The sequence below is a fragment of the Aulostomus chinensis genome, chromosome 14 (assembly GCF_037954235.1).
Source record: "Aulostomus chinensis isolate RoL2024-O1b breed Wild chromosome 14, RoL_Achi_v1.0, whole genome shotgun sequence".
NCBI lineage: Eukaryota > Metazoa > Chordata > Actinopteri > Syngnathiformes > Aulostomidae > Aulostomus > Aulostomus chinensis.
The window spans coordinates 8,437,835-8,457,772 of record NC_141333.1 but is presented as its reverse complement, the minus strand read 5'-3'; the positions used below and the strand labels follow the sequence as shown (position 1 = coordinate 8,457,772).

Here is a 19,938-nt window from a genome sequence, read left to right as displayed (position 1 = left end):
ACCGTGTCTGTGGGCTACAATGACACTGGTCATGTGTTTGGAGGTTACACCCAGAAAGCTTTCTGTCAATCGGGACAGTACGTGCATGACGACAAGGCCTTTCTTTTCACCTTCAAGGGAGTAAACATACTCACATATCCAGTCACCGGTGCTGCAAATGCAGTGAGGATGATGGGTAACTCTGGTCCATATTTTGGGGAGGCGCTGGTTCTTGTCAATGGAGGTGCAGCTGTTGTGTATAGCAGCCCGGGAAATCATTATAACTTTGCTGCTGCAGATATGCACGGCAACAACCTCAACCTGACGGAGTGTGAAGTTTATGAAGTTGTGGGTGAGTTAACTTCAAGAAATCAGCCTCTGATGCTTTGCTGATTAGGACTCCAACTAAAGATTATTTTTTTGATGAATCCATGAATATACAGTCAATGAAATGTCAAGACAATCTGAAATTTCACAGAGCAGAAAGTGACAAATTCACATTCACTAGCTTCTTGTATCCATCCAGCAGATCCCAACCACAAAGGCAAAAAGGATGCTTTGCAATAATAAGCAATCATTTCTGAGTTAATCGTCTGGAGCCAGCAAATGTTCAACCATTCTGGCTTGAAAAAAGACTGAGATTATGAATTGATTATCAGAATAGTTAGAGATGAATTTTCTTTGGATCGATTTGGTCCTTTTTGCCAAGGAGGTGGTTTTCTTTGTCTCATGTTTCCTTGATTTTCAGTGGCTAGTTTAGTGACTACGTCAGTGACTAAATCAACTACAAGTACGACGTCTATATTAAAATTTCAAATTTGAATGGTGTCACTGCTGCTTCTGTTGATCTGCTGATCCTCATCTGGATCATTCTGACAGACCTCCTTTACCTGTGCTGCATGGAACTGAAACATGTTCTTACTCTTCAACAGAGAACACTGAACTCGAGAGGCCGTGGAGGACCGTCACCTGGGAACTAGAGTAAGCTGGATATCGTTGTCATCCGCCTTACTACTGTTGACTGCTGCAGGGATGAGCTATTTTTTTGTAGGAAGTTTACTTTACCGTTGCGTCTCTCAACCAAAAGCCAATGAGTTTGTTCATAATGATAACCCAAACTAAAAACAAACACTTTTTTATTTTTGAAGTGTAAATGCAAGTAAAATGCTAACATTCCTCCATGGACATATTGGCGTCACCTCAACCAGATTCGTTCTTCTTCTTCTTTGGATGTGATTACATTCGTAGTCTTGTTGAGTCACTTGTTAGCAGCCAGCGTTTAAAGAAACTCAAACAAAGAAAAACATGTAAAAATATATCAGGATGGAGGGAAGTTTAAAGGTCTTTGTCATGGTTTGATGGTAGTAACATAACGATCATTCAAACTGGGCCCCTCCTCCTAAACTTAGTGTGCCAGATGTGTATGCCCCCCCCCCCCCCCCTGCAATCACCGCAGCAGCGGCTCTGCAGACACAGTCATCGCCAAACGTGTCTGGAGACCAATAATTAACGATGGAGCTTGATTGAATTTTTATGTCAATATTCAGTTCTTTAAGGAAAGTGCTGCAGACTCTGTCTTTACAAGGCACCAGGGACGTACATGTTAAACTGTTAATTGAGCTCAAATTGAGGTACAACGATCCGTAGCAGGTTCCCAACACTTCCACATGATGCTGGGGGGCATCAAAGTGACCTCGCCCACTCAGGAGACTGGAAGTGTTTCATATTGGCTCAGCGTTTAGTGCATGAGCCTCTGTAGTAGAGGATCTTTGTTAAAATGTTCTTCTCATATTCCAACAGGAAGCGGCAGGAGCTAATGGACAGCATTAAGAACTACAAACCCACTATCTCCTGTGTGTCCCAGCCCCGGGTCTTGCTGATCGGACCAGTTGGGGTTGGAAAGTCCAGCTTCTTTAACTCCGTCAACTCTGTGTTCCGAGGCCACGTCACCAGCCAGGCTATCGCCGGCTGCTCTACTAAAAGCCTCACCACGCAGGTTGGTTCATCGTCAGTGACTGAAGGAAAGTCCCCGCCCAGTTCCATTTCTGTGACAGATCACTGTGTTCCCAACAGTTTCGCACCTACACAATGAAAGCTGGAAGAGAGGGAAAACCTTTGCCAATCATAATGTGTGATACCATGGGATTGGAGGAAAGCGCAGAGGCGGGGCTTGATATTGAGGACATTGGCAGCATCATTAAAGGTCATGTGCCCAACCGTTACCTGGTACAGCTTTTTGTTACACTCAGCAGGAATTTATGATGAACTGATTCAGTTGTTCTGAACTTGAGGTGTTTTCCTTTCCCACGCTATGACTCAGTTCAACCCCTCCCGTCCTCTGGATTCGGACGCCAGCGGCTATCAAAAGTCTCCACAGCTCAAGGATAAGATCCACTGTGTGGCATATGTCATTGACGCCTGCAAGATCTCCATCCTGCCAACAAAGCTAGGGGAAAAGCTGGGAGCAATCCGCAGAAAGGTCAACCTCATGGGTCAGTGTGGGTCACGACCAGCGTGTAATATCGTGAGGTTGGAGCCAGTACCCAGCCCTGGTATATGCTTGTATACATTAACACTGGCTTTTTTTTACATGTTCTTCCTGCTCTGTTGTTTCCAGGCGTTCCTCAGATGGTCCTGCTCACAAAGGTGGATGAAGCTTGCCCTTTGGTGAAGGAGGATGTCAAAAATGTTTATAGAAGTGGCTACATAAAGGAAATGGTGAGTGTTTGAATGGTGATTTTACACAGAACAAATCTGCAGTAGTCAATCTGTTGCATTGTTTTTTATTTATTAGTTTTTGCTATTGAGGAAAGATTGAACCCAACAAGCCAATAAAAGCATTTTTCAAACAGAATCATCAGGTTGGGATCTACTAATTCCACCGACTGTGTTGATTGGAAGACAGCCTAACAAAAATGTGAGAGGCCTCATTTTATCGCCATGATTAATTTAATACATTTCTGACGTTGGTTGTGTAGGTAAATCCGCACAACACTAAAACCAGGTTAGCTGAGCACAGGAGCTGCGTCAGACAACAGGAATTAAAAAGAAACAACAACAAATCGGGAGTTTGACAACAAACAGTTTCTCTAAAACTAAAAGAAACTAAACTTATGGAACCGGTTTGTGACGCAGATGCATGAGGTCAGTGTTCGGCTTGGCGTGCCAGTGTCCTGCATTGTTCCTGTGAAGAACTACAGTGAGGAGTTGGAGTTGGAGGACGACTGTGACATCCTGCTGCTTAGCGCCCTCAACCAGATGCTTCGCTTTGCTGACAATTACTTTGATGACATCAGCGACAGACTGAGCAACTGTGACATGGAGGGAAGTGAGTGGAGGGGAGAACTAGCGTGATGATACGCATGCGTGATGTCACATTCCAAACTGTTTACTTGTTTGTTATCATCTCTTTGTATCATGTGACACAGGTTGTAGGTTCAGAGCTATTATTTAGTGCTCATGTTCAGAGTATTGCTTAGCTAATATTCAGTCTTGTGTTTGCATCACTTCCTCCAAATGTAGACAGTAAGGTTCTCACGCACGCACACACACACACACACACACGCATGCGTGTACGCGTACTGACTTGTACATTGTGTGTTTTGGGAGCTCTTTGGCAATTGTAACCTTAATAGATTTTTATGTTCTACTCACTCTTAGCTTCTTAACTGATGTTACCACCCAGTGTTGGATTCAGTCATTTGGGGCCAAAAGTGAGCACAGGTTTGGGGGCCCTTCTCATCTTCTTTGTATCTCCTCACACAGCAATGATGTCCAGACATCTGGAGGTGAATCTGTAAAATAAACAAGGAATATTCAGACAAACTCCCTGGCTGTGAAACCTGATCACTGTACACTAAGATTCTACTTTAATATCCACTAATACCAAAGGTTGCATGTCATCATGTACTTTGGATTCCCTGCAGGATCTCTAATAGGTGATTATGAGCTTCTGTCTTGTCTGACTGAAGAGAGAAAATATCACAAGACAACCAAAGGTTAATTGTATAAAAACAAAAATAAGAATATTCAGTTAAAATGTCATCACTTTGATTTTCCAGCAGGTTCTTTGTTAGAAGCTGTTTTTTTGTTGTTTTTTTTTTACAAACAAAATCCAACACGGACCCAAAACCATAACACGTGGAAGCATACAAATTATGCACGTTAATTATAATCTAAATATGATTGATAAAGCCATTTCACATAATCCATCATTTCCTTACTGTTATAACCTTTATTTTTTGATACTCTGGGAAAATGTGGGGGACAAAACTTTCATAGTTTGCAGAAACTACAGAAGAGTGGAGAATCCTTCGACGATCATGAGCAGCTACAGTGAGTCTTCTACAGTTCAATAAAACACTCCAAGTGCGTGAATGAACAGAAGAACTGAAATTTATTAATGCAGGTCAGACAGTTACAGTTATGGTACAGTTCAGAGGAGGAACCCCCTGCTCGTCTTAACAGGACTGTGGGAACTACAGTTGCGTTACAGAAATCAATGGAATTAGAGTGGATTATAAATTGGCAGCTGTCCTGTCTGCAACAATAATCATCAGTTAAAAAATAACGATGCTCTGTGCTCATACCTTTACACACACACACACACACATCTTGAAATAGTGTTTAAAATGTCAATGTTAGTGCACATTAAAAGACAAGGGGGCTCTCTCCATCTTGGCACAGCATTCATGACACTGGTTGTTTGACTTGCAACTGTCACAAATGACTGACAAGCTTCCTAGTGAAGCAGGAATGTCCTGGAAATGAAAACACACCTGGAATTCAATGTTATTCTGCCTTTCAGTCTCTTGTTTTCTCCCTTTCAATGAAATGGTGCTCCGGTCGAGCTGCTCGGAAGATGGTGGTTATACTGAGAGGCTCTTTGGTCTTGTTCACACTGCAGAATCATCTAATCAATCTGCGTCCAAACTGTTATTCCACGAGAGACAAAAATTGAACGGCGGCCAAACAGGTTGTGAGAGATGCAGAAGACACTTGAAATCCAGACGCATCTATGGAAATTCCTAACTGTCTGGCAGCGTCCCGCTTTTTTTTTTTTCCTTTCTTTTCTTCCCTCTATTTCTTTCAGGTTTGTTTGTTTTTCATCTTACGTTGTCCACACCACATGTGGCATGCTCTGTAAAGCTTAAAAGGTAAATAAAGTAATACAAAAAATCCAGATGCATCTGCAGAAATTTGCAGATTACGAACTAAATCAGAAGGGGGTTTGGAGATGGTTTTTTTTTTGGGGGGGGGGGTTGGTTTTGTTTTGGCTGTCCAGACTATAAAATCAATGTGGATATGCCTAAAAACAGCTAAGGGCCAGCAGTCTGAACAAGACAGAAATGTGAAATGGCACATGTTAATCAGCACATCTTTGTAACAGAGGAGGAAGACCAGAGCGCAGTGAGAGCTGGGCCTGCCAGGACCAGGGAGGCTGTTATGGCACAGCTGACTTTTGAAACAGTCGACCACTTCAGTCTTTGACTTGATAAAAAAAAAAAAAATTTAAAAAAAGGCAGCCGCGTGGAGAAGAAACCTTCCTAACTTCTCAGCTATTTCAGATACAGTGCAGAACACACACACACACACACACACTCATTCCTACATATGTTCAAACACACACAAACACTTACACACTGGCTTGGTTAGAGTCCAAAGGCTGATGGCGGAGTCAGTCAGACAGACCTGTTGGCACCTCAGCTGCAGCGTTCCGCCTGCAGACAGCACTAACAAGCGCTGACCCTGAAGCCATGAAGACGTCTGGGCTCATTGTTGTGCTTGTCCTCAGTTACTGGCTGGAAACAACCAACTACTTTTGGTATTAGTGTTGATTTTTTTTTTTTTAAAAATCAATAGTTTGCCCTTCATCTTCACTCACACCCTTCCCTCTCTCAGAACAAGAAACAATTCAGGAATGTCTTTCCTCCAAACGGAAACCTACGTATATAGTAGAGTTGCACCACATATCTGGATAAGCGATTAGATTCTGGGATCAAATGATTTATTGGCTTGTGTCATTTTGTAAATCAGGTTTTGAACGCTTGGATGGACTCAAGACGGAGCTCACTTTGGGCTTAAGAGTTTTTTAAGTATTTTTTTTGACATTTTACAGACTAAAGGTGTATCATTTAATCCGGAAAAGAATCAGATTCATCAATGACGAAAATAATCATTGGATTTCTTTTTAAACAGCTTTGACTGAAGTGCCACGGCAGCACCAACAGAGTCCACGTGATCACCTGCCGAACTGACGATAAGAAAAGGGAATCGTTTTAATGCAACAAATGGAAAATGATGTTTTGGCACAGTTGCTCAAATGGCCTTCAGTTAGTTTGGCAATGATGTCTGAATGTTGAATTAATCTCAACTTTACTCGAGATGTTCTTTTAGGAAGAACGTGATTGGGGTCTGACTGGTTCTCCGCGAAGGCTCTGACGGAGAGTGCATGAGTATGTTTGGATTATATTTCCCCAGGTAAGAGCAAAGACAATTTGTCTAACTGGCCCGGGCAATAAAGTTCCATTCTAATCTGTTCCAATCATTAAAGTGCAGTCAAATAATTGACGGCGAGTGAAACTTGACGTTATTCGCGCTTACCGCGTTATGTGACTCCGCGGTGGCAGTTTTTCAACTTTTAAAACGAACAAACAGCAGAAAATACGAATCCTGATGTTGACTGAGCGAACACACGAGAGAGGAGTTTGCACTTTGGAAGTGAACTTATAAATAATCAGCTTATAAAAGGGTTCCATTTTTGTCACGTACAAACTTAAACCTTCGCACTCGAGTTCAAACTGGAACTTACCTTTTTTTTTTTTTTTTCTTCAATGAAACATTACACAGTAGCATTCCGTGAACTATGAAGTAAAATAGAACCATTCAGAGTATAAAAAGACAAAGAAGTCGACCAAACAGCCCATTTCTCTTTTGATAACTCAAGAAAACATTAAAAAAAAAAAGGCTGGCTTTTGTTCCAGTGACATACAAACAGAAATGCCAATTAAATACTTACAGGTACGCGCTGGGAATTAAAAATGAGTGAAACATCAAGTAACATTACCCCTCTGGAGACAATCCAACCCCTAACTGGGGAAACGGTAGCAGTAAACAAACTACAGGATATTTGCAGGTTTGTTACTCTTTGGCTCGTCAGCGTTTGGACTCGACCAGATCAATCACACACTGTGCTTACGTCAACATCTACAGAGATGACATTCAAATTTCAAACAGTAGAAAAAAAAAAAGAACTTTTTCCTGTTATTTTTTTCCTTCTCTCAAAGAGCTGTACAAGATTATTTTAAAAAAAAAATCAATAATTAGTTATACATATTTATATGACAACATCATTTTTTTTGTTTGTTACATTACTCTAAAGAAATACAACTGCTGTGTTGTTCTGGTTCAAAATTCAATGCAGTATTCCTTTTCAAGGCGCTGTTAAGCTTCGCTGCACGGAAGGTTAATGTTGCTCACTAAACTGTTCCGCTGTAAACCGCCGCTGTGATGTAGTTGTATCGCCATCGACGGTAACACCGCTTAATTGTGGGACGGACTGCTTAAAAAGAAAAGATAAAATTGCTGTAATGGCTCTGGCCACAGGGGGGAGCTAAATTACTGACAGACAAAAGAGAGACGTCATTGTGTGTTAATTCTGTGAAGCACAGAAGGTCGACAGAAACTTTTACGTCACTCAGATGTAACTATAACCGTGATTTTTTCTTTAACCCCCCCCCCCCCCCTCTCATCCCTCATTCAGTCCAGGGAGCCAGGAACCTCTGTTCCACCAGCTGGAAAAGGAATACTGCATTTCTCCTCTGCTTGTTTCTCTCTTTCATTAGCGCTTATGTGGACAAAGTTGAGGAAGAAAGGAACTCTAGGCAGGGCCTTCTTTTGGTGAAGAGGGGGTCTGAGATGAAGAGGTGGAGGAAGATGAGGCAGAGCTCTTTAGGGACCCCAGAGTCTTGCTGAACCAAGAGTTTTTGGCTGCCTGGATCTCATTCATGAGGACTCCTCGCTGGTGCTCCAGCTCCTGCAGAGCAATGCATTCTTCATTCAAACTCACTGTCTATAGTATCACTACATTCAGCTGATTGATATACTACTCTGTACTACATCTCTTTACTGGTTATTATTGGTATTGATGGTGACTGATATGACCTGGATGCGGCACTTGGCCTCCACCAGCTGCAGTTTGGTCTGTGCCAGCTCCAGCTCCAGCTGCCTCAGCTGTTCCTTCAGGCTGTCCTTCTCCTCATCGAGTGGCTCCGAGGCTGTTTTGTCCCTGCCGGGAGATGAGACTTGGAGGGACCCCAGGGTGCTGAACAGGTCTCTGCAGTGCTCACAGCCCATTACTTTACTCTGCACATGCACATAAACACACACGTATGTTAGAGGGTTGGTGGGTGCGAGACAGACAGACTGACATGCTGATGCTTCCCTAAAGAACAGAGGGCATTCCAATCTTGTGGCTGTTTACACATGACTTAGGAAATGCCAGTAATGTCCTGTAGAGGGCAGTAGTAAGCCTTTCCCAGTGATGCTCCTCCTTTCACCCCCAACAAAGACTGCAGCAATTTATTTGACTCTCTTTGTGATAGCGTTTTGAATGTGGATGTGAAAGTTTTGGATTGACGTGCATTTCTTCCGGGGGACAAAACCTGATGATTTCGACTGCTGTCATGTGTAATCTCACCCTGACAATGTCCAGCTCCTCTTTTGTTGCTGCCTGTTGTTTTTCCAGCCTGGTGCTTAGCTGGGAACAGATCTGAAACACAGAGACCAGGAAGTCGCTCAGACAACAGCCGATGCATTGGAACTATGAGCAGAAATGGGAAGTTAACAGAGTGCAAACACTTTGATGCTTTACTTCAGTAGTGTTTTACTGGGCTATTCTTTCATGGACAACTTTTTACTTGTACTCCCTACATTTGAGCGCACATAACTGTACTTTCTACTCTTTATTTCTACTCCTCACTTTTGCTATTTTTGTCAGTTTTTATTTGTGTTTTTTTTTTTAAATCTAAAAAGAAAGTGGGAAATTTTTACATTATACTTTTAAGTGCATTTAAGGGCCTGTGCTCTTTTACGGTACTTTAAGTTGAATAAGTAAGTTGAATCGGTACTTCTTTTACTGGAGTCCTGCGTATTTGTGCTTCTACTTGAGAAATGAATCTGTTCTTTTGCCACCTCTTACGATAAAATGCATCCAAGCATTTTTTCTAAGAAAACTCATCAAACCAAGATGTGCGGAGAGTTTCAGTAGTACTTTATCCGATGTCTCCTTCCAGTTGTCTGAGCTCTTTTCTCTTTGCAAGTTATTTGTTGTAAGCAAAAAAAAAAAAAAGCTTTTTGTAACTAAATACAAACAAAAGAGAAGAAGTTGAATCTAGACTCTCCAGACCAGGGTAGGGTAACACGCTTCATATTTTGTAGCTCCCTCAGGAAGGAAATGCCAAGCAGCTGTAACTGCTCCTTGTTACAATCATTTATTTACTGTTTACAGCCATCATTTTGCAATTGTCTCAAGCAAAGATAAGCAAACAACCGCTCATTTATGCACTTTTTCAGTTTTCAGACGCAGGAACCTGTCCAACCTGTTTGTATTCCGCTATGATTGCTGTGGTTTTCTTGATCTCCAGCTCTGCTTTCTCCAGTTCCCTCCTGAACACTTCCTTCAGCTGGGAGAGACGGAGTAAGAAGAGAAGGTCAGGAATAAGGAAAGCTGCCTTTGTGAGGGTGGGATGATAAGAAATGAGAGGATGTAAATGAAAATGACGAGAGTTCACAGCAGTCATACTTTCACTGTGCAGTAAAATGTTAGCATAGCCTTTTCTGTTTTGTTTTTTTTCCCCCAGTTCTGATCACCGTTTCCTTGGTGAAACAGCAGTGAATGAAGGCATCTGTTGTTCTTCTTCCATTTTACTGACTGAAACTGATGAACATTGTTTAATACTAATTGTTTTAAAATCTATTTTTTCACCCGACCAAGCTGTCCTGGTCTGAGCTGCACCCCCTCTGCTGCTCTGAAGATGAGCGTGGACCACTAGACTTGGAATGTAGGTCCAGCCACATTTTTGGTGTTTTTTTTTTGTATTTTGCACAGGGAAGCCATCATCCCAGGGGACACCACTGTAGTAATCAGTTATCAGAGGTCAGGCGTTACCTGAGCAGTCTCCTCCTCCTGTCGTCTCTTTTCCTCCTCTGTCTCCACCAGACGTTGTTTGGTGCTTAACAACTCTTTGTTCAAAACATCGGCCTTGTCTTCTGCCTGCGTGCACCAACACACACAAACACACATCGATCGATCTTCACAGATGAATCTCCAACTCCACCAAATTGGATTTTTTTTTTCTAAATTTTGAAAGATAAACCAATCACATGTCATTTAAGACTGAATTGATGTTACCACTGATTTGCTAAGTTCCACCGAGTCACCCCATGGTGCGGTGGGTTGGTTATAGAAACGCTCAGGAGCACCTCAACAATAACTGCTCATGCAGAGTGTTACATAACCCAGAAGTTGCTTGGAAACGTTTTTCTGGTCGCAGCTGCATGTGTCTGTTTATGCTGACATCAGTATTGGGAAGGCGCCACATGTCACAGAGCACCGGCCTCCTGCTCCAGCGCCTCTCTTTGTTTTGAGTCCCTCATCAATTGCACCCAAATACTGTAACGTTCACATATTTTACCTCAAAATGATCACATCCTCTTAAAATTGTTGTTACCTGGTCAAGGTCATTGCGGAGGGCGATCTTACTGGTGACCAGTTCATGGGCCAAGTCGTCATTCTCCTGCTCCAGACGCATACTGGCCTCCTGAAGACGACGGTTCTCCCTCTATAAACACACACAGCTATTATTGCCAGTGGTGGTGTGTGTGGAGTGTAACGTAAACATTTAGCCTCCACAAACATCATTATTCACTAGATGATTTATTAATTTTTGATTACTCAGAGACACAGAAACGGAAGAAGCCCCTTTTCTGTGTGTTTCAATTCAATAATGCAGCGATTGAATAAGGTTTCTGCCTGCCAACCAAACAGACAGACAGACACACACACACAGACACACACACACCATTGTCAACTATTAGTGGAGTCTCATGACTGCCTGTAAACAGTTTCACATGATGACCATGCTTAAATGAGACAAAATTTTTCCTATGCTTTCGAGAGGTCACCTGACCTTGTTGAATTGTTGCTTTCAAAACAATGAAGTATTTTACGTTCAATCAGCCCGTCCCACCTCCACACTCCCGTATGCATGCTTTGAATGATATAAATACACTGAAATACTGCATCTTTCTACAAAACTAATTCTAAAATAACACATTGCACACACTCTTTTGGACTCAGCACATGTGAATAAAGCTGTAACTTACACATCTAGAATAATCACCGATCTGATACAGCTGCTTGTTTGCACTGGGAAGATTTATAATGTATTAACAGACATCAAAGAGATGAAAGGAATACTGATAAGTCCAGCAGGGATGTAGCACATTCCCACTCCATTTCTGGAGGTGGTTTGTATGCTGCTCTTCAAATTCAATTAATACCTTCCTGCGAGTGGAGATGTTTAATACGAGCAAAGACGCGCAACAGCATGCGGCAGATTCTCCTGTGCTTCGGGATGTTTTAAACCAATGTAACATCCGAGGCTGCCAACAGAGCTACCTCAGTCACACACCAGAAACCATAAAATAGTCCCCCATCAAAGGTAAATGTTGAGAAATTACCTTTAAAAAAGTATAAAGTCAGAAGCAACAGACAGTTTGCAAAATATCATGTTTTCAAATCATGTTTGGAGGCGAAGCAGCTTACCACGACCTGCTATCCAGTGTCAATGCGTCTTCATATTGAGCTCTGCTGCAGCGCAGACTAAACTTAACACATGATCATGACAAGAGTTTCCCTTCTTTAAGAGTTTCCAGTCTCCCTCCCTCTCTCTCTCTCTCTCTCTCTCGCTCTCCTCTCTCTAGCTGTTTAGACCCTTTTTTAAAATTCTTTAATTAGGTATGAAGATGAGCGGTGAAAGCAGCCAATAAAGAGCAAAAGTTGCATCCACTGATTTTAGCGAAATAAGACAAACATCAACAGTACATACCTAAAGCTGAGGTACGACACCTTATACAAAATACAGAAGTGTTGTAAGAAAGTCCCTTAATTATTGCCCTCCATAAAATGTTTACAATATTCCAACAGGAACATCCCTGCTTTGTCTTCTTGCTCTGTAACAGCCTCTCTACTGGCTGCAGAGGAAAAGGCTCTGGTCCAACATCTTATCAACAGTTCAAGTGTTCCTTCCTTCTTTCTACAACAGCAGTTCATAATTTACATCACTTCTGGTACGCCAATATGTCACGTCCGTATCGTTAGAAAAGAAAAGAGAAAGAACTACATAATGCAAATTTCAATTGCTTCTCAGTTAAAGAAAAAAAAAAAAAAGGATACTGATTTAAAAAGAGGAAAATAAGAAGTGCTGTTTGGGGACAGCTTGAACGTGTCTGAAATAGCTGCTTCACCTCTCCATTTTTAACACTTTTTGAAGAATTCAACACTGCAACTAAAACGCTGTGACAACATCCCTTCAGATTCACCCAAAAATAGATCTGATAGCTGTTTGAGTGGAAGATCTCACGTCGGAACGGAGTCACAAATCTTAAGAAAGGCACAGTTTGACACAACAGAGCTGCGCTCATTGATTTCTAATCCTAGCGATGCTGCTAATTATAATTTCAGTGAACAGAGCTACGAAAAACACTGCTCATGTTTTCTTCACATAGAATACAGTGTAAATATAATCAGTGTACAGCAGGCGATGTGGTCACCAGTCACCAGATATCTGTTTCCCAACCAGAGTGCATGTTGTACCTGGTATCGATCGATGGGGTCTTCCTGCTGCAGCTGGCTCTCTCGGTGTGTCTGATATTCCTTTTCAAACTTCTTTAGCTTTTTGGTTGGAACCTAAAATCACAAACAAAGGCATGAGACTGTAAAAGACAAGATAAAGGATTTTTATTTAAAAAAAAACAACTTTTAGATATGAAACACAAGTTACAGGAAGTCGCAGGGAGGGTTGTTTTATATCCCCTTGAGACTCACCCTGCAGTGTTTATTCAATAGTCAGTTGTGTATTCGGGTGCTGGCTGATTTTACTCCACAATTCCCAGTGATGTAAGAGTCATCCACAGTTTTCAGATCACCAACAATACGCTGGTGCATGTGCAAAAACAGACATTTGCAACTGAACTAACGCTGAATATTACTGCCGGCATTTTGTGGTATTGTGGTTTGCACAGTCTCTACGTTCCCCTCTTGCACAATCTGATCCGGCAAGATTATATTTTCTGTGCGGTGCTCTCTTAAACAGCCATTTTCACACGAGTTAAGGAGTGAAAATGCAACAAAAGGCTGTAGCATTTACAATAAGCACATGACCCAAACCTCCCTAGTTGCACATGGAACATCTGTGTCTGTTAACTCTTGATGGAGTGAAAACAATGAAAACCGATTACAAAGTTTAACACTCCTGGGGTTGTTAGCTGATGAACCCTATTTAAGGAAGAACTTGGTCTCACTCATTCATCAGTTGCAGCAGGAAAAACATAGGGTCTGTGGAGGCTGATGTATGTCCACGTTGAAAGAAATAATACAAACCATTTTCATCCAGTTCAAGATCTGAATACATACTACTTTACACTGGTGTAGTGTATATTCAGTAATGACCAGTTCTGCATGGTGGCCCTATAACCATCTGAGTAAAATGAAACAGATGTGCACAAACATGGCAAACTGCATCCTGCAAATGAATCCAATTTACCTGCGTACAGTTTTGCAAATCTGCACGTACAGCTGATGAGTCTTAGTGCTCCGTTTGTAAACGGTTCACACAGGTTTCTGGAAACAAGATAGCGAATTCGCATCTCTCTTTTTTTTCCACACAATGAGAGGCCCCATGGTTCACAAAGAACATTCTTACCTTTCAATTATATATAGATATAGATATTCTTGTCATGTTCATAGTCATCAAAAATACAGATTGATCCTTCCAAGTTTTACGCATTTAAGTTATGGATATGCATCTATTATTGAAGGTAAAAATAAGCAAGTTCTAGTTATGTCAGCTTAGACACAGAATATGTTCACACAAGCTCATGGGGCATTTAATCTTAAAAAAAAAACAAAAAAAAACAGCCTCAGTCTCAATACAAAGTCAAATCCCAGCTCTCCACCTTCAACTCTCTGGCGCCCTTATGCACTTTTCATGCACTCTCGCTGCACCCTGAAGTGCAATTCTCATGAAGAACAGATCACAAACATGCTACATGAAATATCTGTCATGTTTTTCAGTGTGGCATCAAGAGGCATCTCTCAAGTTCAGTTTCAAAGAGCCATCAGTCATGAAAATCCCTCCAAGCTTAAAATAACAAAAACAGGATGCACTGGAAAAACCTAAAAACTCAACATTAGCTAGCAAACAGCAGTAAAAACATGAGACGACGCTGAGAAACTGAACTCTGTACAGTATGTGTGTGTGTGTTTCAGGTGGCTGGTAATTTTATCTCCCCTGTGTGGAAACAGCATTGCCATAGCGCCCACTGTTAGCGCTGGGGATTCCTGTCACATGACCCTTCCTCCGAGAGCCAACGTGTTTGTATGTGTGGTTATTCAGTCAAACACAAGATTCACTGTGGGCTGTTTCTCTATTTATAAGAAGCAGAAAGAAATCTATTAAAATTCATCATAGTGCTAATTATGTCATTATGTCCCCATTCACAAAATATGAATGTGAAAGTATCCATCTTGTTCAAGGCACAAACATTTCCTTCTGTGATTGGGATTTTCAAAGATTAGGGACTTTAAATGCTATTTGAGCATTTATTGCTAACATTTTTTAGGTTGCGTATTGACGCTAGCGGTTCACTGCTGTAGTAAGAGTGAAACTATTAGTGAGAGGAAGGGAGGCATCATTAACGAGAGGTAAAACGGTGGGATGGGGTCTCTCTAAAATAAGAGTAGTCAAGCTGCTGCCAAACATTTCATTTATTTTTAACTGAAGGTTGCGTTATTCTGCTTTCCTAATTCCAGTTCCCTGCTAAAAGACATTTTGCTTTTTTTTTTTTTTCCCCCCCAAATCAGTCAGTACAAGTTGATCATAACTGGCTTGCATTTTAAAAATTTAAACTGGCTAGGACAAATTTTTATATAAATACAGATGCAATGAGAAGCGGTGATCAATTGAGTATTTTTGGAGAGGAATTGAGGCCATCCACGTTTGCACAGGTTCTCCACAATCCAGCCAGGTAGGACTCAGAACACAACTTAGGACAGCTGCAGCGCACAGAGGACTGAGCTGCATCTACATGGGTCAGGATTTTCAAAAATGAATTTAATATTCAAGAAATCAAAGAATTATGGGGCTTTTCATGGCTTGTCTAGACAGTTTCTCCCAGTTTAACAGAATGTAACACACACAATAGACATATTTTTTTTAAGAGTTCTTTCATCTGTAAAAATCAGCCAAGGGAATCAAAGCCAGGCCCCAAGCTAAGTGGTCACCTGTCCTCCTTACCGCCGATCTGCGGCTCCGCCCTCGACCTTTACGGTTCAGTAACCACCTCTGTGAATGAATGTCGCACTGCAATCTATCTAAAGCACTTTCTCTCAGCAGGTAAGAGAATTCAGAGCCATTCTCTTGTTATCTGTGAGGGAAGACAGAGCAGCTTGGTCTGTTTCTGCTGGTTAATCATCATCTTTATTGTAACAAAACAATACAGACAAATTGAACATTGTGTTCCTGAGCAGGCCTGCTGTGGTGGTGGTGCAGTGACGTGTTTTTGACACTACAAATATACGGTTTCACTCAGTACCAGTGACACATGAAGGTCTACAGAACATTACATTCCTGAATCTTTGATGTCTGGGAATGGTGGTAAAAGTGCATCTGTTTAGTTCCATAAATTTGACATTTCTGAGCAACAAAATGTCACCTTAATGCAATAACTGGGGCTCAGCCAAGTTGTTGATCTCTTTTCTAAAATGACAGTGACAGAAATATTTTGCCACGGAAAATTCGCTCAGTGTAATAAGACTCCAGTGTTAAAAACAAATAATTTGATAATATATAAACACCATAAAACTATATCAATAAAGATCTATTCGTGTTTAGTGTAGTATCTGTACACATAGTACAGGTCAAATGTGTGGCAGATGGAGACATACAAGTGATCAGCGTGTATTCCAAGATTTTTCACAGCGCCGCTTTAACTAACACCCACATCTTTAATACCCATCCCTCCTTCTGTCGGGCGACTCCACCTCCTCTCTTCTTGATTTTTAATTTGTTTCTGTTCAAAAATCTGAATAATGTTCTCAACTATCACTTGTGTAGAACTTTGATGAGGGAAAAACTGTGTTTTATCGTCAATGTATGTCATTTCCCAACACAAGAAAAAGTTCAAGTTTATATGTTGGGTTTTTTTGTTTTTTTTTTACACGAGAAGAGTTAGAACCTTGGGTGTCTCCTTTTTTTAATGACACGTTAAAACTGGAATCAACAGAAGACAAACTGAATTCTAGCGACTGATTATGCAACCTGCTGCTTTCCAACACCCCTAAAACACACAAACACTACAATGTGACAGTGCCATAAAGTGCAGTGCAATGGTGCGCTTACTTGTTAGCGGCAAGGTCTTTACCCAAGCATACAAACTCACTGAAACTAAAGAATAATCACACGGGATGCTCACTGTAGCGAATGGCCTAAACTTGCTCTTCCTTTCTGATTTACGACCATTTTTTCCGTCTGTTTTTCACCCTTTAGGTTGAAAATGACTGCGTTTAATGTATGAAATTTAAGTTATGTTCCGTGAAAGAAGTCGATTGGGGGATTATTTTTTTAAATCACCCCTGTTTCTTGACTTCCTTTGAAGTCAAATAGACTGTCGCCATTTACATACAACTTAACACAATTTTTTTTCCACAATGCTGCTTTGACTTCCACCTACCAAAGCTAGAAAACGAGTACAATTCTAATCTCATTAGCTTGCAAGTCATTAGACGTTTAGTAGGAAAGTAATCCTTGTGCAACCCATAACTAACATATCCAGACTTTCCCTGCAAATATGTTAAATTCCCCAAATTTTCTTGCATGGTGGACACAGAGTCTGAAAGCTCATTGGGTGATATTTGTGAAATAACAGGGGCAAAGCTGATCCTGCTGCTGAGCGTGAGCAGGGGGAAGCACACACTTGTGTTTCAGGGCTCAAACATCAATCCTCATTCTCACTTCACACAACTTTAGCTATAAGAGGCCGCTTAAAGGACAGAGGGGCCAGTCTGATTCAGGAAATGTGATTGAAGATGCCTGGTGCTGCAGGAAATGGTATCAGGCCCACTTTTAGATTTCTGACCTGGATCGCTGCAACTGAAAATGGAATTGGTCCCAAACCTCCAAGCTGAGATCACATGCTGTAGTACCATACTGGGTATTATCTTACCAGAAGGAAAATGTGCGTGTGTGTGTGTGTGTGCATATCTGTATGTTTGTGTGTGTGTGTGTGTGTGTGTGTGTGTGTGTGTGCGCACGGAGGAGGCTGATCTGCCCTCAAAGAGATGGAGGTCCAAAAGAGTTTGAATAATGAAATAAGGACAAAGGCACCAGGACATTTCAGGAAAAACTAGGCCATGGAATTCAATTACTCATGTGAGGGAAATACACCCACACTCACCCACGAGGTCTCCATTGATTCCAAATTTGTAGCAGTAATTGAAACAAACTCACAACCGCAACTCTGCGTCTGCACTGACTAACAAAGCGTTACAACCACAAACATACAATACGCTTTCAGTAGGAAAGTAACCAAGACCTACGCACGAGTCTTCAACATTTACCGCATGGAAACAAACTCTGCATTTAGCACCTAGTTCATATATGAAGGCGGACAGAATTAAGAGAGAGAGAAGAGAGAGAAAATGGCAAGTAACAGAGTCGGATGAATAAATTAAGCTAAATATGCAAGCAGGTGAATTCCTTTTTTCCCAATTTCACTCATCCAAAAGTAGTCGAGTAATAGTTCAGAGCATCTTCATGCAGAGTTAGAAAAGCATGAACCCAACACACCCGGAGAAAGAAGGATGGGTGAAAGATGGAAGAAGAAAGCAGAGGCAAGATGACAGGAGAACAGACCTACCACTGGTCTGAGAGCTCTGAGGGGTCTGGAGTGGGCAACCAAACGAGCCAGGGTGTCCTCCTCACCCGGCCGGTCGACTACATGAGCGTCGTATGCCACCATGATGGACACCTCCTGCATCATCTTGACTCCTGCTTTCTCCCAGCAGCAAGGAGGAGGGGAAAATAAAGAAGATGAGGAAGAAGGAGGAGGAAAAGTGATGGGAAGGAGACGAGTGCAGCTGACAGGTCCCGTTTCTCTTTGAGAGTGGAGGAGGCGACTGGCTGCTTTCAAGAGTCCCTCAGGAGCCGAGTCCCGCCCACTGAGAGGAGGAGGGGCTGGGGGAGTGAGAGGAGAGTACAACACACCTGTTTGTCTCTCGCTCGTCCTCTGTAACGCTAGAAGTCTGTGACGAAGGAGGATGGATGAGTTTGCTATTTCTTCGTTTCCAGAGAGTGAACACTCACCCTTTCTCCCTCTCTGTCTTTCTCTTTTCCAGACACAGCTGAGTTTTTTTTTTCTATTTCCTGCTTGTAAAGATAAAGGCTTGTTCACACACATCTACACGATGGGTGTGTATAAATGTCTGCGGTTAAGCGAGATAGGAAGGAAGTTGTCAAACACAGTGAGTTGTCGTTCATAACTGCACATCATCCCAACGGTAAAACCCAGGAAGTGAAGTGAGAACAACTTCATAGCTGTCCTGTATGATGCCTGAATAGACCGTAGGGATTTAGACTACCAGACAACCTCTCTGGTGTAAAGGCAACTGGCTCTCTACTTATCAAACACACATCAACACCTCAGATTTATCGACAGGAAAATGTATATTTTTATGCCATTGTGTTTTCATCAATATACTCATCATCCTTTGATGAACGGTTTATGCTCGTGTAAAAAAAAAAAGTTCTCTTAACAAGTCTGTTTAAGTCATTTTTGCATTAAACGCAGAATTAAAAAGGGAGAGATACAACAAGTGTGCCATTTTATTAAGATTTAATCCGTGAGGATCGTTTTGTGCAGAAATCTTTCTTCAACTATTGAGCACAGAGCACAAGTGCATAGGTGTAATGGTCACAGCACACTAAAAATACGTGACATCATTGAAGTACAGTTCTTTGAAATACATTATGCATGAATATAACGTGACATCTAAAACCTTGTTAGATTGCGACAAAGCTATGCTAACTGCTAAATGACCTTGCCAAACGAACTGTGACGTCAGGTTGACATTTATTGAGAGACTGAATTTCTCCTGGAAAAACAATGACTGACAGTGTCAGTCGAGCTGTCGACACTGTTCTAAATGATCTGGTTCTCAACTTAGAGGTCAAGACCCCAGATCATGAGATGATTTCTGAGGGTTACAAAAAAATATTTCACCGTAAAAAGTTTTTTTTTTTTTTGGAGACATTCTACAGGCTGTAACATTAATAATAATTTGCCTTTGACATACATTTCTAAATGTTTGAGAGATAAAACGTACCTGCACTTGAAAACCAGTACAAGCTATAAACTCTAAAAACTATGAGAAGAGTTCTTCTCTTCTGTAGGACTTGCAGGCTTTACTCTTTTATTTTTAGATAGCACTTAAATGACAATGTATTTCTTTCTGTTATTGTTCCTCTAAGCCGAATGTACACATTATGCACAGTATAAAACAAAAACATTAAAAAGAATTTACCAGTGTATGGAACAAGTGTTCACTCCATCTCTTTCCATACTCCTTGGGTTTGTATCCAAACACTATGTATCTTTCCTTTAGTTTTCTGCTTTCATGCA

General features: G+C 41.4%; 2 protein-coding genes across 3 annotated transcripts in view; one reads left to right on the top strand and one right to left on the bottom strand.

Annotated features, from left to right (window-relative positions):
• LOC147249624 (uncharacterized) overlaps positions 1 to 4,855 on the top strand; it is a 10,458-nt gene extending 5,603 nt beyond the window's left edge. Inside the window, exons 10-16 of the mRNA XM_086225125.1 lie at positions 1 to 331; positions 912 to 960; positions 1,780 to 1,975; positions 2,053 to 2,205; positions 2,300 to 2,471; positions 2,597 to 2,697; positions 3,115 to 4,855. The exon at positions 1 to 331 is cut by the window's left edge and continues 172 nt beyond it. Of these exons, the coding sequence (XP_086081251.1) occupies positions 1 to 331; positions 912 to 960; positions 1,780 to 1,975; positions 2,053 to 2,205; positions 2,300 to 2,471; positions 2,597 to 2,697; positions 3,115 to 3,333 (1,221 nt within the window). The 3' untranslated portion in view covers positions 3,334 to 4,855. The remainder of the gene's footprint in view (positions 332 to 911; positions 961 to 1,779; positions 1,976 to 2,052; positions 2,206 to 2,299; positions 2,472 to 2,596; positions 2,698 to 3,114) is intronic.
• rabgap1l (RAB GTPase activating protein 1-like) overlaps positions 4,357 to 19,938 on the bottom strand; it is a 94,999-nt gene continuing 79,417 nt past the window's right edge. The window contains exons 1-8 of one of the 2 annotated variants that reach the window (XM_086225277.1): positions 18,178 to 18,429; positions 12,857 to 12,949; positions 10,710 to 10,820; positions 10,148 to 10,252; positions 9,579 to 9,662; positions 8,678 to 8,749; positions 8,143 to 8,343; positions 4,357 to 8,014 (exon numbers count right to left, since the gene is read on the bottom strand). In XM_086225277.1, the coding sequence (XP_086081403.1) occupies positions 7,859 to 8,014; positions 8,143 to 8,343; positions 8,678 to 8,749; positions 9,579 to 9,662; positions 10,148 to 10,252; positions 10,710 to 10,820; positions 12,857 to 12,949; positions 18,178 to 18,300 (945 nt within the window). In that variant the 5' untranslated portion in view covers positions 18,301 to 18,429 and the 3' untranslated portion in view covers positions 4,357 to 7,858. Of the gene's footprint in view, positions 8,015 to 8,142; positions 8,344 to 8,677; positions 8,750 to 9,578; positions 9,663 to 10,147; positions 10,253 to 10,709; positions 10,821 to 12,856; positions 12,950 to 18,177; positions 18,430 to 19,938 lie in introns of those variants that run through there. The other variant, XM_086225275.1, reaches the window with a different exon arrangement.